Genomic DNA, 16,588 nt, shown 5'->3' with positions numbered 1-16,588 from the left:
AATTAATTTGAAATTGATGTCCAAACTTATAAATTTTAAATCTTAGTTTTGTCTTTGCCTATTCAATTTTTGGATTTTTGAAGGTATTAAGTAATAAAACTACTTACTTTTCTTAGTTGCTTAGTCCGATCAACCACTAGTATCTTTTTCTTACTTTACTCCCTAATCATTCACCATCCACTAACTTTTGAACTACAGGAACTGTGTCTCCATTGTTACTATTAAAAGAAACTATTTGGCAACTTAGCAATTGTTGAAATGTGTGACTATCTCATATAATCGTTTAAGTTATTAGAGAGTGCACACTTTTTATTATTTAATTATATTCTTAACACGTTCCTTCATGTACAAGCCTGATTTTTTTTTCATGGTCCAAGCACGTGGAAATTCTTTTTGATTTGAATGGCAGTGAAATTCGATTTCAGGACCTTTGTCTGCTCTGATACCATATTGAAGTGTGCGACCATATATATAAATGTTATGGGAATCTTGTTTTTTCCTGTTTAACAATTTAGAAGATCAAATACTTCAAGGGATTATTTAGTTGGAGAGATGAGATCTATCTTCTGAATTGAAACATTTTATGAGATTAGTTATTCTATTATATATATAGGAAATAACGTACCCTATCATTGTAATATAAATCCTAAAATAAATAATGTTGAAACTAATTAATATTTCTAACTAAATAAAGAATAAAATCATTCTATATTTTATCTCAAGATTATTATTCCCTGTATTCCATACCAAACAACCCCTATGAGAATAGGCCCCTTTACTTCTCCAAAATCTATAAATACATAACAAATACAGTTATGTTACAAATCCACTTAATTGTGTGGATGTTTCTCTTAATCTATCCTAACGTAATGTATCCATTTATTATATTAATTAAATATTATAGTAACGTATTGTCAAATGTTGTAAAAGGATGGTTTAAACATCCTATAAAAGGTAGTCTTCACCCTTGGGAAATACACACTTGAAGAGATTTATATTTTCCATCACGACTTGTCTTCCTATATTGTTTAGTATTCTTATATTTTCCTCTTGTTTTACAACACGTTATCAGCACGAATCTCTAACCAATTAAGACCTACTTAATTCAGAATTATCTTTTTCCCTAAAGAGTTAATCAATTTTCTTTCCGAGTCAGGTATACATTTATATGTTTATAACATATCTAATAGGACTTACATAAGTCTTTGATCAACGATTTAATTACTGCATATATAACTTGCTTTAGGTATTTGTATGATACTTTACTAGGCATAATAATCAATACGTTTCAGGTTTATATTTTTATGTTGTTTATATGCTAGTAACTTATAACTCTAAATTAAATACTAGGATATATGATAACATGCTAGTTAGAATAATCGTAAGTATTTTAATTTCTTGTCATAAATTTATGATAAATATTGGTGTGTCATAAAGAATAATAGTATTATATTAAATATGACTTAAAATTTTACAGTAGCTTTGGCGTTAATACCTATTGAACTAGTAATAAATATAGTAAAATAATTAGAATATATATTAAATTTACCGTTTCATACTTTATGAGTTTACATGCTTTTGTAACATCCCATATTCATGCATATGATATATTTTATACTAATTTTTAATCATTTGAAATATTAATTTATCTTTCATTATAAAGAAATCAAAATCATGTTATTAACTCAACTATTTTATGATAGTTTTCATCATGTCGAATTTATCAAAGCTTGAATTTGTGGCGCTTGACATTTCTGGAAAGAACTATTTGTCATGGGTACTTGATGCTGAAATTCACCTTACCGCTAAGGGTCTTGGTGATTGTATAATCGAAGGAAATAAGGCATCAAGTCAGGATAAAGCGAAAGCTATGATTTTCCTTCGTCATCATTTTGATGAAAGCCTAAAGGTTGAATACTTAACAGTGAAAGATCCACTTGAATTGTGGATAGGTTTGAAAATGAGGTATGACCACCTCAAGGCAACAGTATTGCAAAGGGCTCGTGATGAGTGGATGCACTTACGGTTTCAAGATCATAAAATCGTAATTGAGTATAACTCTGCTGTATTTAGAATCACTTCCCAAATAAAATTATGTAGAGAAGTTATAAAAGATGAGGACATGTTGGAAAAGACACTAACTACTTTCCATGCCTCCAATATAATATTACAGCAGCAATACCGTGAAAAGGGTTTTAAAAAATACTCTGAATTAATCTCATGCCTTCTGGTGGTTGAGCAGTATAATGACCTTTTAATGAAAAATCATGAAATCCGTCCCACTGGAAGTGCTCCACTACTGGAGGCCCACGGGGTAGAAGCACACGGCCAGTCTGAAATAAGACAAAATAATCGGGGCCATGATAATGTGCATGGACATGGCAAAGACAAAAGACGATATAATAATCGTCGAGGTGGTGGTCATAACAAAAGGGAGAACAATATGGGTTCTCAAAATAATCCTTCAAAAGGCAAGGGCGATCACTGTCATCGTTGTGGCCTTAAAGGTCATTGGAAAAATGAACGTCGGGCACCTGAGCATTTTGTCAAGCTGTATCAAAATTCCTTTAAAAAGAAAGGGAATAAAGGTGGTGCCTCCTATTCTAATGCCCGAGTGGAGTCACATTTGACTCTAAAAAATGATGCTCAGGCAGGGTCTTCTCAAAAATATGATGAGAATGTTGAGGCGAATTTAGCATTGAAAGATGATGCTTCTGATGGGCTCGATGATATTACTCATCTAGAAGCTGAGGACTTCTTTAGGGATCGCAATTGAAGATTGATAATTGAATTGGGAAATGAATAATATTTTGTGTTTTTAATGTCTTACTTAAAGTTCATGTACTTAAATTTTCTTTTGTTAAGTTTCATACTTCTTATTATGTATTTTTATTTTTATGAAGATAAATAAAATTTCCTAGTCTTCAGTTGGATCCAAGATGAGTAATGAAGATATGTGTCTTCTGGACAGTGCCACAACTCATACGATACTAAGAGAAAAAAAATATTTCTCTCATTTGATAATTAAAAAGGCATCTGTTAATACAATATCTGGTAGTACAAAATTGATTAAGGGCTCTGGAAGAGAAGCCTTATTACTACCTGAAGGAACATTATTGGTAATTGATAATGCATTGTGTTGTAGTAAGTCTCATAGAAACTTGTTAAGTTTCAAGGTTATTCGCCAAAATGGCTATCATATTGAGACTGCGAATGAAGAAAATATTGAATACCTTTATATTACTACAATAAATGCGGAGAAGAAAACTGTGCATGAAAAATTGCTTGCACTCTCTTCTGGGTTGTACCATACAAATATTGGTATAGTTGAATCACATGCCATAGTAAACAAAAGGTCTACTGGTTCTAATGATTTTATCATTTGGCATGACCAGTTGGGCCATCCCAGTTATAATATGATGCGCAGAATAATTGAGAATTCACATGGGCATAGTTTGAAGAACCAAAATGTTCTTCAATCAAAGGAATTCTCTTGTGCTGCTTGTTCACAAGGAAAGTTGGTTATCAAACCATCAACGACTAAGGTTGGAGTGGAATCTCCCGTATTTCTGGAACGGATACAGGGTGATATTTGTGGGCTTATTCACCCTGCATGTGGACCATTTAAATATTATATGGTCTTAATAGATGCATCTACAAGATGGTCTCATGTGTGCTTATTATCAACTCGCAATATGGCTTTTGCAAGGTTGTTGGCTCAAATAATAAGGTTAAAATCACAATTTCCAAATTATGCAATAAAAACAATTCGTCTTGATAATGCTGGTGAGTTTACATCTCAGACATTTAATGATTATTGTTTGTCCACTGGAATTATAGTTGAACATCCTGTTGCACATGTTTATACTCAAAATGGTTTAGTAGAGTCATTGATTAAACGTCTTCAATTGATAGCTAGACCATTGTTGATGAGAACAAAGTTGTCTGTTTCGGTTTGGGGGCATGCTATTTTGCATGCAGTGGCACTTGTGCGCATAAGGCCAACCAGTTATCATGATATCTCCCCATTACAATTGGTTTTTGGTCAGGAGCCAAACATTTCCCATCTTAGAATATTTGGTTGTGCGGTATATGTTCCAATTGTTCCACCACAACACACAAAGATGGGTCCCCAAAGAAGGTTGGGGATATATGTTGGGTATGAATCTCGTTCTATTATAAAATATTTGGAACCTAGAACTAGAGATTTATTTACGGCAAGGTTTGCTGATTGTCATTTTGATGAATCAGTATAACTCAACATTAGGGGGAGAACAAAAGCAGTTGGGAAATGAGATAGATTGGAATTCACTTTCTTTGTCTCATTTAGACCCTCGAACAAATCAATCTGAGCTGGAAGTTCAAAAGATAATTTATTTGCAGAATATTGCAAATCAATTGCCGGATGCATTTACTAACCTTCCACGGGTTACTAAATCATATATCCCAGCTGCTAATGCTTAAGTTCGAGTTGATGTCCCAATAGGACAAAATGTTAAGGCAAGTGAGTCTGGACCACGGTTAAAACGTGGTAGACCAATTGATTTCAAGGATAAAAATCCTCAAAAAAGGAAAGGAATAAATGATCATAATATGGAGGCAATTGCGCATGAAGAGCTCCGAGACATAATAAATGATGACACCAGAGAGGAGGTCCATGTACCAGAAAATAATGAGAATAAGGAAATCTCTATAAATTATGTCTCGACGAGAAAAATGTGGAATCGAAATAATATTGTGGTGGATAATATTTTTGCCTATAATGTTGCAGTTGAAATAATGCAACAAGATGGGGATTTAGAGCCAAGATCTGTCAATGAATGTAGACAGAGAAATGATTGGCCAAAATGGAAGGAAGCAATTCAAACAGAATTGGCTTCACTTGAAAAACGTGAAGTTTTTGGACCAATAGTTCGAACACCTGAAGGTGTCAAGCTAGTGGGGTACAAATGGGTTTTTGTGCGAAAATGCAATGAAAATGGTAAATTCGTAAGAGCTAAATCACGACTTGTGGCACAAGGATTTTCGCAAAAACCTGACATTGATTATGAGGAGACATATTCTCCTGTGGTAGATGCAATTACCTTCCGGTATCTAATAAATATAACAGTTCATGAAAAGCTTGAAATGCATCTAATGGACGTTGTCACAGCCTATTTATATGGCTCACTAGACCACAATATTTTTATGAAAATCCCTGAAGCACTCAAAGTGCTTGAAGCATATGGAAATTCAAAAGAAAGTTGTTCAATAAAGCTTCAGAAATCCTTATATGGATTGAAACAATCAGGACGAATGTGGTATAATCATCTTAGCAAATATTTGCTAAAAGAAGGGTATAAGAATGACCCTATTTGTCCTTGTATTTTTATACGAAGGTCAAAATATGAATTTGTAATAATATCTGTTTATGTTGATGACTTGAACATCATTGGAACTCCTACAGAGCTTTCAAAAGCCGTTGAGTGTTTAAAGAAAGAATTTGAAATGAAAGATCTTGGAAAGACAAAATTTTGTCTTGGCCTTCAGATTGAACATTTGAAAAGTGGAATATTTATCCATCAATCAACATATACTGAAAAGGTTTTGAAGCGATTTTACATGGATAAATCACACCCATTGAGTACCCCGATGGTTGTGAGATCTCTCGATATAAATAAAGATCCATTCCGACCTCAAGCAAAGGATGAAGAGATTCTTGGTGATGAAACACCATATCTTAGTGCTATTGGGGCACTAATGTACCTAGCCAACAATACCCGGCCAGATATTTGTTTCGCAGTAAGTTTATTGGCGAGATTCAGCTCATGTCCAACAAGAAGACATTGAAAAGGTGTTAAGTATATATTCAGATATCTTCAAGGAACAATTGATATGGGATTGTTGTATTCTAATGCATCCAAGTCAGAATTGATCGGTTATGCAGATGCTGGCTATTTGTCTAATCCACATAAAGCTCGATCTCAGACAAGCTATTTATTCACATATGGAGGTACAACTATATCATGGCGTTCGATGAAGCAAACAATAATTGCTACTTCTTTAAATCATGCAGAGATAATAGTCATTCATGAAGCCAGTCGAGAGTGTGTATGGTTGAGATCAATGACTCAACACATTTTGCAATTATGCGGTCTTTCTGTGCAAACAAAGACTCCAACAATATTGTATAAAGATAATGCTGTTTGCATAACTCAATTAAAGGGATCGAGGATATATCAAAAGAGACCGAACAAAGCATATTTCACCTAAGTTCTTTTCCACACATGATCAATTCAACAAAATGGTGAGATAAATGTTCAACAGATTTGTTCGAGTGATAATCTTGCAGATTTATTCACAAAGGCATTGCCAACGTCAACATTTGAGAAGCTAACATATAAGATTGGAATGCGTCGTCTCCAAGATATCAAATAAATTTTTCATCAGGGGGAGTAAAATACGCGTTGCACTCTTTTTCCCTTAGCCAAGGTTTTGTCCCATTGGGTTTTCCTGGTAAGGTTTTTAATGAGGCAACACTCAAAGCGTATTACAAGATGTGTGTACTCTTTTTCCTTCACTAGTCCTACTAGATTTTTCCTAGTAAGGTTTTAACGAGGCACATTATCTATAAACATCCAAGGGGGAGTGTTACACATCCACTGAATTGTGTGGATGTTTCTCTTAATCTAACCTAAATTCCTAACGTAATGTATCCATTTATTATATTAATTAAATATTATAGTAACGTATTGTCAAATGTTGTAAAAGGATGGTTTAAACATCCTATAAAAGGTAGTCTTCACCCTTGGGAAATACACACTTGAAGAGATTTATATTTTCCGTCACGCCTTGTCTTTCTATATTGTTTAGTATTCTTATATTTTCCTCTTGTTTTACAACAAGTTATAACTTTTAAAGTATTTATAAAGTCAATGCACATAAATATCCCTAGGTTTTTATTTGCAGCTGGTTGTTAATTATAACGTGATAACAAGTTCTTTAAATATGACCTATTATTTATCGAACAAATTTAAATCGAAATGTGAACTTATTTCCCCCCTAGCTCTTTTCAACCATCTTATAGGAGTGCACTCTAAGGAGGTGAAATTCATTCAAAAAGAGAGTGGAAGGTAGAAATGGCATAGGTGCGTGTGATTAAGAGCGGGGCATGATAAAGTATGGTACAATATTTGAAATTTTGATTTTTCAAAAATATTATAAAAGTCATATCAAATTAATTTGGTATGGTTCGATATATTAAAGTTTACTAAAAAATTATTAGGCTTTTCAAAAAACATCTCAATTCTATCATACTAACCATAGCTTACACATATAAAAATATTGAAAAGAAAGTGCAATCATGTAATTCCCTTGGTTAAATTCAAATTCAAATCCACAAGTCTGAAGTTCACTGTTAGTAGCTGTGTTAGGAATTTTTGTCCAAATTTCATTTACTTAGTACAAAGTTATTAAACTTCAATAGTTAGGTTTTAAACTGTCCTTAAAGCAGATATTTGTGGGAAAATCTAATAAGCCTTATATTTAATCCTTAAAACTCTACTTTAGAATCATTGTCTAATAAAGCTACATTATTTAAGTAAAAATCACACCACACATCTATTTTAGGGTTAATATTACAACTTTTAGATCTATTTTTTTTATATTACTACTTATAACATTTTAATTACAAGTATTAACAGATTAGTTTTAATTTATAATTAATCAATTATATATTATTAACTAATATATATTATATAATGTTATATAATTATTAATAGGTGAGAGAAATAATATTAATGAGAGAGAGTCAATTTGTAATTATCTATTACACTTTTTAAGGAATTTTTTAACTTATCACATGTTAACCCACACCCCACCTTCACGTAGTCACATTACTCTCAAAATATCTTTTCCATAAATATATTAATTTATAATTGACAAGATAAATCTTTTCCTTGATATTCTCCTAATTAGTTGATTCTTATTTTGATTATTTTATTATTCCCAAGATAAATATTGCTTATTATTCAAATATTTTTTATTTATTAATGACTATTGGAGCCTTTATTTTTTTGAAAATAAATAAATTTATCACCGTATATTGTAACATGTAATTTTCTCTCTCTTTAATCTATCTTTTTTGCTTTTCTTGATGTTTTTTTTAAATTTTAAATTTTGAATATTGCTTTTTATTTTTTTAATCTGATTTTTTGGAATTAAGAATTCTATATTTTGAAAATTTGATTTCGTTTTTTATTTTAATTAATCTGAAACTTGTTTTTTTATTATACTATCATAACTTGTTACAACTTGAAAGTTTTATTATATTGTCATAACTTGAAAATATTAGTCTTATATATGTCATTTATAAAATTTTCACTTAATTTAATAGCAAATTTATACTGTTAAACTCAATGCCCTATTTCATGCATAATTAGAAATTTTCTCATATTTGTGCCATCCACAATGTGACCGCGCCCAGAAAAGTCTCTTTTCTTAAAGCCCAATTTATATTAAAACGGACTTAGATAAAAAGGGTTACTTGATGTCAAGTGTCAAGCTCATTGCTCAGAAAAAATGCCAAGAAGGGAATAGGCTAATTAAAAGTATAATTTACATAAATCTCATAGTGTTAAGAGTTAATTACATTATTTCCAAATTACAAAAATCCCTTAAAATTTATGAATTTCGGATACATCACTGGCCTTCTAGATACATTAGCAGACATCCGGATACATATGTGAAGGATGTATTAGAGAGGGGTTAGGACATCCGGATACATCATTGGACTTCCGAATACATCTGTGTGTGTGTATATATATGTGTGTGTGTGAGAGAGAGAGAGAGAGGTATGTATCTGAAAGGGGGACATGGATGTATCAACGAGGGGAGAGTGATATATCCAAGAGGGGATTTTGAAAAAAAAAATTAAATGGTTGGAAATTTTAGAGATTATGGTAAAATAAGATGTGTATTTATGTAATTTTTCCTAATTAAAACCTTCACTTTTTTCTAACTTTAAGAAATGGGAAACTCACATGAATGTACTCTTCGATTATCTAAATTATCAACATGATCGAATTATATACTCTCTATATACTTTGATGGTATATGTTGTGTGTGTATATATATGTATAATATATGTATAGTACATGTATATTATATGTATATTTAGTATAAATATACACTACATTATGCACATATTATATCGTATTGTATTGTAATATAGAATACTATATTATTTTGATGAATAATATTTTTAGAATAGATTGTGTCATTTTCCGTCGTTATATAATGTCATACATCATCAATTTGAAGGATAAACCTATATGTAAAGTAGAGTATGATGTAGAACTATCGTAAAAATGTACCATAAATGATAAGTAAAAACAAAATAATAAAAAATATAAGATAACGACGCGATCACACCAAATCTGTCATTAGACAAAACACGACTTTTCGTCATTACCTAACAATGGATTTAACCATACGATACAATATAATATAAGTATTAATCAAAACAAACATCATATTTAAACTAACAACACAATACAATACAGTACGTACAATAGGTAACAACCATCCAAACAAGGTGTGAGTGACAAACCAATAACTAGGAGGTGTTTGAAGTTGCAACAGCAAACAGAGGAACTTTCCTATGAATAGTTAAGCCAGTGCATTCTGTCATATCTAAATCATCCCCCTTTGCTCCATTTGGCAATTTCCAATCAAATTCCCTCACAACATTTGCTAGTACAAGCTCATTAGTAGCCATTGCAAATGAAATTCCAGGACATCCTCTTCTTCCTGCACCAAAAGGTATCAATCCAAAATCATGTCCTTTAAAATCAATCGAAGAATTCAAGAATCTCTCCGGCTTAAACTCCTCTGCATCATCCCAAATTTCAGGATCCCTTCCAATCGCCCATCCATTCGTTATAACCATTGTACCAGCAGCAACATCGTACCCCATCACCTTAACATCTTGTCTAGCTTGTCGAGGAACTAACAGAGGAATTGGAGGATGTAATCGCAATGTTTCCTTAATTACTGCTTTTAAGTAATGCATTTTGTCCAAGTCATCCTCAGATAAAGTTTCATTTTCCGCTTTAGTTATTTCCCTGGCTTCGTTTTGGAGTTTGTTCATTGCTCCAGGATGCCTTAGAAGCTCTGTCATGGCCCATTCTAACACAGTGTAAGTTGTATCTGTTCCACCCGCAAATATGTCCTAGCAGATATATATTTATATAAGTATCATGAAAGTCACTAAATTATTTGTCGTGAACAAAAAGTCCTGAACTTTACCTAAGTATCGAATCGAGCTATAAGTGATGTGATTTATCACCAAAATACCACCTTGGTGATAAATGACATCATTTCTATCATGATCATGGGAAGTCTTCTCAGATCATATGAAAACAAGTATTATTATACCATATTGATTTGTTGAAAAAATCGTGTGGGTGTGAAGGAGCATAGAATTAAAATATAGGAGTAGTGGATAGATACCATAGGAATATTCATTGAAGAATATGCTACCATGTGTTTCGTCAAAAATATTTATATTAGTTAGAGAGGGTCCGAATTGAAGAAGTATCTTTCCTCATTCTATTATAAAATGGTGATATTTGCTGTCATCGTATCTCTATTACTAATATATATACATCTACAGCTAGCTAGCTAGCAGCTACCTGGAGTAATAATATAGAAAAAGAATAATAGAATATGAGTGTCATCTAAGCATCAACATTATATTATATTTGCTATAAAAACAATAATACATTTGTAATTATTAATCTTCCTACCCCTAATCATTCCTTAGTATGTTGGCGGAGTTACAGCTAATGTTATTCGTACAACATACTTGTGCAATCTCACGAGTAGGGTCTGGATCTGATGTTATTCGTATGAGGAAAGAACTAAAGCAAAATGCTAACTAGCTGATGCAACCATGAAATATATATCTCATGTGCAACTTCTTTAATTATGTTCCTACTTTGCACTCTATTTTAGCTATGATATTGGTACATAATTTAACTAGCTACAAAGCAAATTATAAGGCTATATCTTTGTAAAGCATTAATCCATCTTTCATTTAGTCTAGTATGTTAGTGACATAATTTAAGTAAATAGAAAGTGCACTCTATAACAACCATTCAAATCAATTTCCACGTAACCTAAGGATGTCGTACATGTTGATGATATAATTTAGGCATAATACATAAACATGACTCTTAACTTGAATTCAATGGACAACTATGTCCTCCAACTTTGAGTGTGTACAAGTAGACACTTAAACTTGTATAAAATTGAACAAGTAGACACACTTGTCCTACATGGCATAATACACATAGGACGCCACGTAGGACATAAAATTGTCGTGTAGGGTGCCATGTAGGACGAATGTGTCCAATTGCTCAATTTTATACAAGTTTAAAAGCCTACTTGTGCACATCCAAAGTTAAAGCTCATAGTTGCCAGTTGATGTCGATCAAGTTAAGGGTCATGTTTATGTATTATGCCTATAATTTAAGTAGAGAAAAGTGTATTTCTAACCGTTTGATTAGTTTTAGGGTTTTAAGATGTGTTGATTACACAATTCAACAGAGTCAATATCAGACATGAATCATCATAGAACGCGCGCACAAAGAGAGGGAGAGAGAGAGAACCTACCACAATGAGAGCTTTGATGCCATCTCTGTCAATAGAAAAGCCATCCACCATGTTTTGTTTGTAAATCCCAAGCAAAACATCAACAAAATCCTCTCTATTTTCATTTTCCACTTTGTCCCCAAACAATTCCTTCACTCTTTTATGACTATCTAAATGTTCTTCCACTACTCCTTCAAGAAACTCATGTTGACGCCCAATTTTGGACCTCCACAATATAGATTAATCATCGAGCTTCTTAAATTACCAATGATTTGAAATAATTGACTTTATAAAATTCAAAATATTGTTCAAATTAGTTTTAAATAGTTTTGTCACTTTTTACAACTTTTAGATAATATACATGTTTTATATAATTAATATATTTTATAAATATTTGAAAATTATATAAAAAAGGTAAATAAATAATATATATATATATATCTAAGTATTTTAGTAGTTTAGTTAGTTTAAATCATATCTACGAATTTTGAATTAATTAGTTAGTGTCTAAGTTAATTATTTTGTAATCGAGTCGATTATTTTATTTTGTTAAATTTAAGAAGCTTGTAATTAACCTTGTTTAATTCCTGTTATTTAGATCTTAACCGAGTTTACTAAGTAAATTCAATTGGGTCTTTGTTCACAATTCAATGGACCAATTGCAATCCACTTGGACTTATTCCTAATTCTTTAGCCCAATTCCAGCTCCTATTTGATTCATTCAGCCCACCATATCCCTCCAACTGACCCAATCCCAAACCCCTCACAATAACAACAATAATACATACAATACAACAACCGATCTAACCCCCTGAACCGACCCAGCCCATCCCTTTTCCCCCGACCCGACCCACCTTTCCAATCCTAAAGAAAACCAAACAGATGCGTACAACTCACCCAAAACAGACCCCACTCATATTCATCTTCTTCACGCCAACGACAAGAATTCCAAAGGCGTCGTACAGCAGCAAGGGCAGCATGGTTTCGTCCTTGGAGCTGAGAGATGATGCCACGTCGAGTCCCAAGGACGGAAGATCGATCCCAATCGCCCATTTCCCTTTCCTCTTCCGGATCGAGTCGAATTTGCAGAGAAAGGATGTCTCCCCGAATTGGGAAAAGAATTTTTCGAGTTTTGAATTTTGAATCCGCCCTAATTTCATCGGAATTCCCCCCAAAATCCGAACCCTATTTTTCCCCTCTATATATTTGCTTGTTGTTCACTAGGAGAGGGGATTGGATTTTTTTGAAAAAAGGGGAAATTCTTGGCGAAAGCAAAAGAAAGAAAAGTGGGGGAGCTTACATTAAGCAGTAAAAAATAGCGTAAAGGGTTGAGGGAGCTTAGACGAAAAGAGAGAAAGGGCACAACTCATAAAGAAGTTAAAATTTACAGTAGTTTGTTAAGGAAATACGCCCAATATACATTTTTCTATTCTTATTCTAGTCGCGGAATTCGCCGAAATCCTCGAGGCTTTCACGTAGTGGTGGAATCGTTTCCGGAAGCTTGAGTCTCAGTTGCTGCTCATAACAAGGTAAATAACTTGTAGCTCCATTGTTCATTCCAATTCTAGTAAACGGTAAATCAGTGTTTAGTTCTTTGTTGGTTATTAAGTCGGTCTTAGTTGGTTAGTTTGAGTCTTAAGTTTTTTTTTCTTTTACTGAAATGAGCAGTGTATTCAGTCTCCCAGGAGCTTTAATGCACATTTAAGCGTGTCTCTGTTTGTGCTTTCCTTAAAATTGGGGTTGTTTTACTTGTCTTAAGAGTCGGGCATTTCACATATGAGCATGAGTCGGAGTACTTGTAGGAATGTATGGAGGACCGGTTTCAATCCATTATTTTCTTGTTATCTTAACTTTTACGATATAGCCGTGATCAGTTTCGAAATGACCGTATTAGTCCTAGTTTGCTCCTATTTAATTTGAATTTGCATTAGTACCCAGTTTCTTGATGTCATTTTCTTCGTTCTTTCATTCTAAATAGGATAAATGAGTCGAGTTTGTTTATATGTCGTCAGTGTGTCTTTCCTTTCTTTGCTGCATCTTCTTTATTTCCAAATGGATTGGTTCAACTGTCTAAATTAGTTATTTAGCCTTTTCTAGTTTTAAATTTATGTGCATTGTTGTATTAGCTTCTATTTATGTTGAAAATGAGTAATCTTGCTATTCTATTGGGTTTGGCATTCAACTTTCCCTTAATAAAGTATAGATCAAATATTGGTTTCTATCTTGTTGTTGATTGGTAAAGGACTAAAGTTTTGGTAAGCTCTAGCTTGATTCCCTCGTTGTGAAATTGTTCTTGTGTGTGAAAGTTCAAGACGTTTCAACCTCTAGTAGTCTTTCTTTTGAAAATATGTGCACTTTTCAATCGTTCGAAATCGTCATTATGGACTGAAAATATCTCGGTACCAATCGATTGATTTTTGAATATAAAGCCGGTGGCTCTTTGTTTTGTTTTCTCGCTACTGTTGAATCTTAGAGGTCTATTTGATAATTTTATTGTGGTTGAATGTTAATTGCTTTGTTTATGGATGCACGCTAGTCCATTTGTTTTGGATTATAATGTTATGACTCGGCTTGCTAGGTGTTTATTTCTAATTAAACTATCCTTAAACCGAAGGGATATATAAGGGCTGTTTTAGTTTGGTAATCTGGCTATTTAATAATAGTTTATTCTTCTTATGTCATAGGCGGAAATTTTTGTTTGAAACCTTCTGTAAGGCCAATCAGATTTGAAGAGCAATTCTCAACTTTTTTTTATTTTCTTATATTACCTTCAGTTATGTAGGAAATTCGATACAGAAGCTATATTCCCACATTCTTAAATGATTAACCCTTACTTGCATTTGTGAATATATATTTTTTTATTTTTCATTTTATGTATGAGGCTAGCGTATTAACTGTGTTATTTTTATTCCTTTTTATTTTATTTTATTTGCTTATCCATTTTTCCGGTACATTTGTTGAAGGTGACGCTCATGTGAAATAGTCTTAAGTGTGAATACTAATTGTATTACTCTTTGTTTGCATGTAAAATATATCCGAGTTCTTCATGAACTCCTATCTCCTTCCCTTGCATTTCGAGAGAGCCACCAAGATTCAAACTCCTTCATCGAGTCAACCAACCGGCTACAAAAAATTGGTGTACAGGTCCTGGGCTTAAAAATGGCGGAACAAATCAGGAGTCGAAAAAAATTAGGCCAAAAGCCCGCCTATATTTATTCCGAGTTGTATTTTGTCATTTTGGGCCTAAGCCCCTTTGTCATTATTTATTATTATCGCATTAGTTCTTAGGACAGGTGAAAATTTGGGCCAAAGGCCCAAAAAAATTATTTCTTTTAATTTTGGGCAGGTGGCAAGAATTGGGCCTTTGGCCCAAAATGAAATGGGCCCAAGTATTGGTCCAGACGGACAGAAAACCAAACTTGGGCTCGAGTCTCTTTCCCTTTTTACTTTATTTTGTTGGTGTGCTCGTTAATATTTGCCGCTTAATCTTAAGGTTTTAAAAATTCAAATCCCCAAAAGACACCCATTTTGAATTAATTAATTAACCAAATTATTCATCTCTTACTTGACTTAATGAATAAATAAATAAGTATTTTTACAAAATATTTCGCTTAAATAATAGGTCAATATTTCCCTTTTCCCTTTTTAAAACAATTCTAACTGTAAAAATTGTTCAATTCAAATTAAGTTAAACTACTTTAGCCAAATAAATTAATTATCGGATAACCGCATTAGCGGACATTCTAGGTGCTTTTAAAACCTTCCTAGAATGTTAATAAGAACCTCGAACCATTTCTGTTTTAGTCTTGTGAAAATGAATAGTTTTTTCTTGATTTTTCTTAAAAAATTAAGTGGCGATTCTAAACCAGTCAAAAATATATTTTAAAATAAAACAACTCATCCATCTCCTTAGCAACTCTATCCACTTTTGCTTCTAAACCACTAACTCTATCAATCCATGCAAGTGAGGGTAAAAAAGTCCCAAAATCAAATCCACCTAATATTCCCACAAATTCCTTCATCAATTTCCTAAACTTCTCTCCGCTCTCCCCTCCACTATATTTCCTCCCAAAAGCTGCTCTACTCACAATATCATTTGTAAGTGTCATAAAAAATTCACTCAAATCCACTGCCTCTGGTGACCTCTCCTTAATTTTCTTGACTAACAAGGCAGTCTCTTCTTCCCTCACAATGCGAAAACCTTGAACCCTTTTTGTACTAAGCAATTGTAGTACACATATACTTCGCATTTGTCTCCAGTACTCACCATAAGGCGCGACAGACACATCCTTAAAGTTGTACAAAAGTTTTTTGTTGACATTGGATTTAGGCCTGTCGCAAAAAACAAGGTCATGTGTTTTCATGATCTCGGAAGCTGCTTCAGCTGAGGAAACAACAAGAGTACTTACGCTCCCGAGTTTAAGGAACATCAAAGGTCCATATTGTTGAGCTAATTTGTGTAAAGAGTGGTGAGGATACACACCTAGTTTGTGCATATGACCAATTAATGGTAGTTTTAGAGGGGAAGGGGGGAGAATTTTTTTGCTTTTAGATTTAGTCATGAGGAGACTCATAACAACAAAGGAAATGAGTAGTGAAAGGGCTAAAACATAAGACAAATAGGTACAATTTTCTAGCCATTGTAAAGAGGTGAACATATTCTCTATGTGTTTGGTTTCAAAATGGAGAACAAAAGGATGTTAGGGGAATTGAGATTGAAGTTTTAACACAAATTTGAATTTCTGAAGAAGAATATATATAGTGTATATTAAATTGGAAATTTTAACTTTTTGTAGACACAGTCAAGTGCATGATTTTGTGTTTTTTCATTTTAAAACAACATCCTATGTTTCATTTTTCAATTTTTTTTCCCGGTTTGCACCTTCCTCCTCTCTTTCCACCTTAATCGTGGGTTGGTTAGTTAATTTCTTTATTAAAAACATATACAAACAAA

The 16,588-nt window shown here is 32.9% G+C and overlaps 2 protein-coding genes across 2 annotated transcripts; one reads left to right on the top strand and one right to left on the bottom strand.

Moving 5' to 3' along the window:
* Positions 1–1,711: 1,711 nt before the first annotated feature.
* On the top strand, positions 1,712–2,776 carry LOC125858664 (uncharacterized). Its single transcript, XM_049538494.1, has one exon. It carries the CDS (start codon positions 1,712–1,714, stop codon positions 2,774–2,776), a length of 1,065 nt encoding a protein of 354 aa, XP_049394451.1.
* Positions 2,777–9,436: 6,660 nt separating this feature from the next.
* Positions 9,437–16,292, bottom strand: LOC125859773 (cytochrome P450 736A117-like). The gene is made up of 3 exons (XM_049539586.1): positions 15,536–16,292; positions 11,656–11,840; positions 9,437–10,210 (listed from the first exon to the last, which is right to left on the bottom strand). The coding sequence occupies exons 1-3, from the start codon at positions 16,290–16,292 to the stop codon at positions 9,596–9,598; spliced, it is 1,557 nt and encodes a 518-aa protein (XP_049395543.1). The 3' UTR covers positions 9,437–9,595.
* Positions 16,293–16,588: the final 296 nt, after the last annotated feature.

This window comes from Solanum stenotomum, chromosome 3 (assembly GCF_019186545.1).
Source record: "Solanum stenotomum isolate F172 chromosome 3, ASM1918654v1, whole genome shotgun sequence".
NCBI lineage: Eukaryota > Viridiplantae > Streptophyta > Magnoliopsida > Solanales > Solanaceae > Solanum > Solanum stenotomum.
Note: the sequence above shows the minus strand (reverse complement) of the source record. Positions and strands in the feature narration are given on the sequence as shown.

What these genes read in the sequence shown, in the direction of transcription:
- LOC125859773 (XM_049539586.1), bottom strand. Translation starts at nt 16,292, where the DNA reads ATGTTCACCTCTTTACAATGGCTAGAAAATTGTACCTATTTGTCTTAT. An exon ending in TAGAGTTGCTAAGGAGATGG is followed by an intron (nt 11,841 to 15,535) that starts ATGAGTTGTTTT and finishes TTGGGCGTCAAC; the next exon opens with ATGAGTTTCTTGAAGGAGTA. An exon ending in GCATCAAAGCTCTCATTGTG is followed by an intron (nt 10,211 to 11,655) that starts GTAGGTTCTCTC and finishes TATATCTGCTAG; the next exon opens with GACATATTTGCGGGTGGAAC.
- LOC125858664 (XM_049538494.1), top strand. Translation starts at nt 1,712, where the DNA reads ATGTCGAATTTATCAAAGCTTGAATTTGTGGCGCTTGACATTTCTGGA.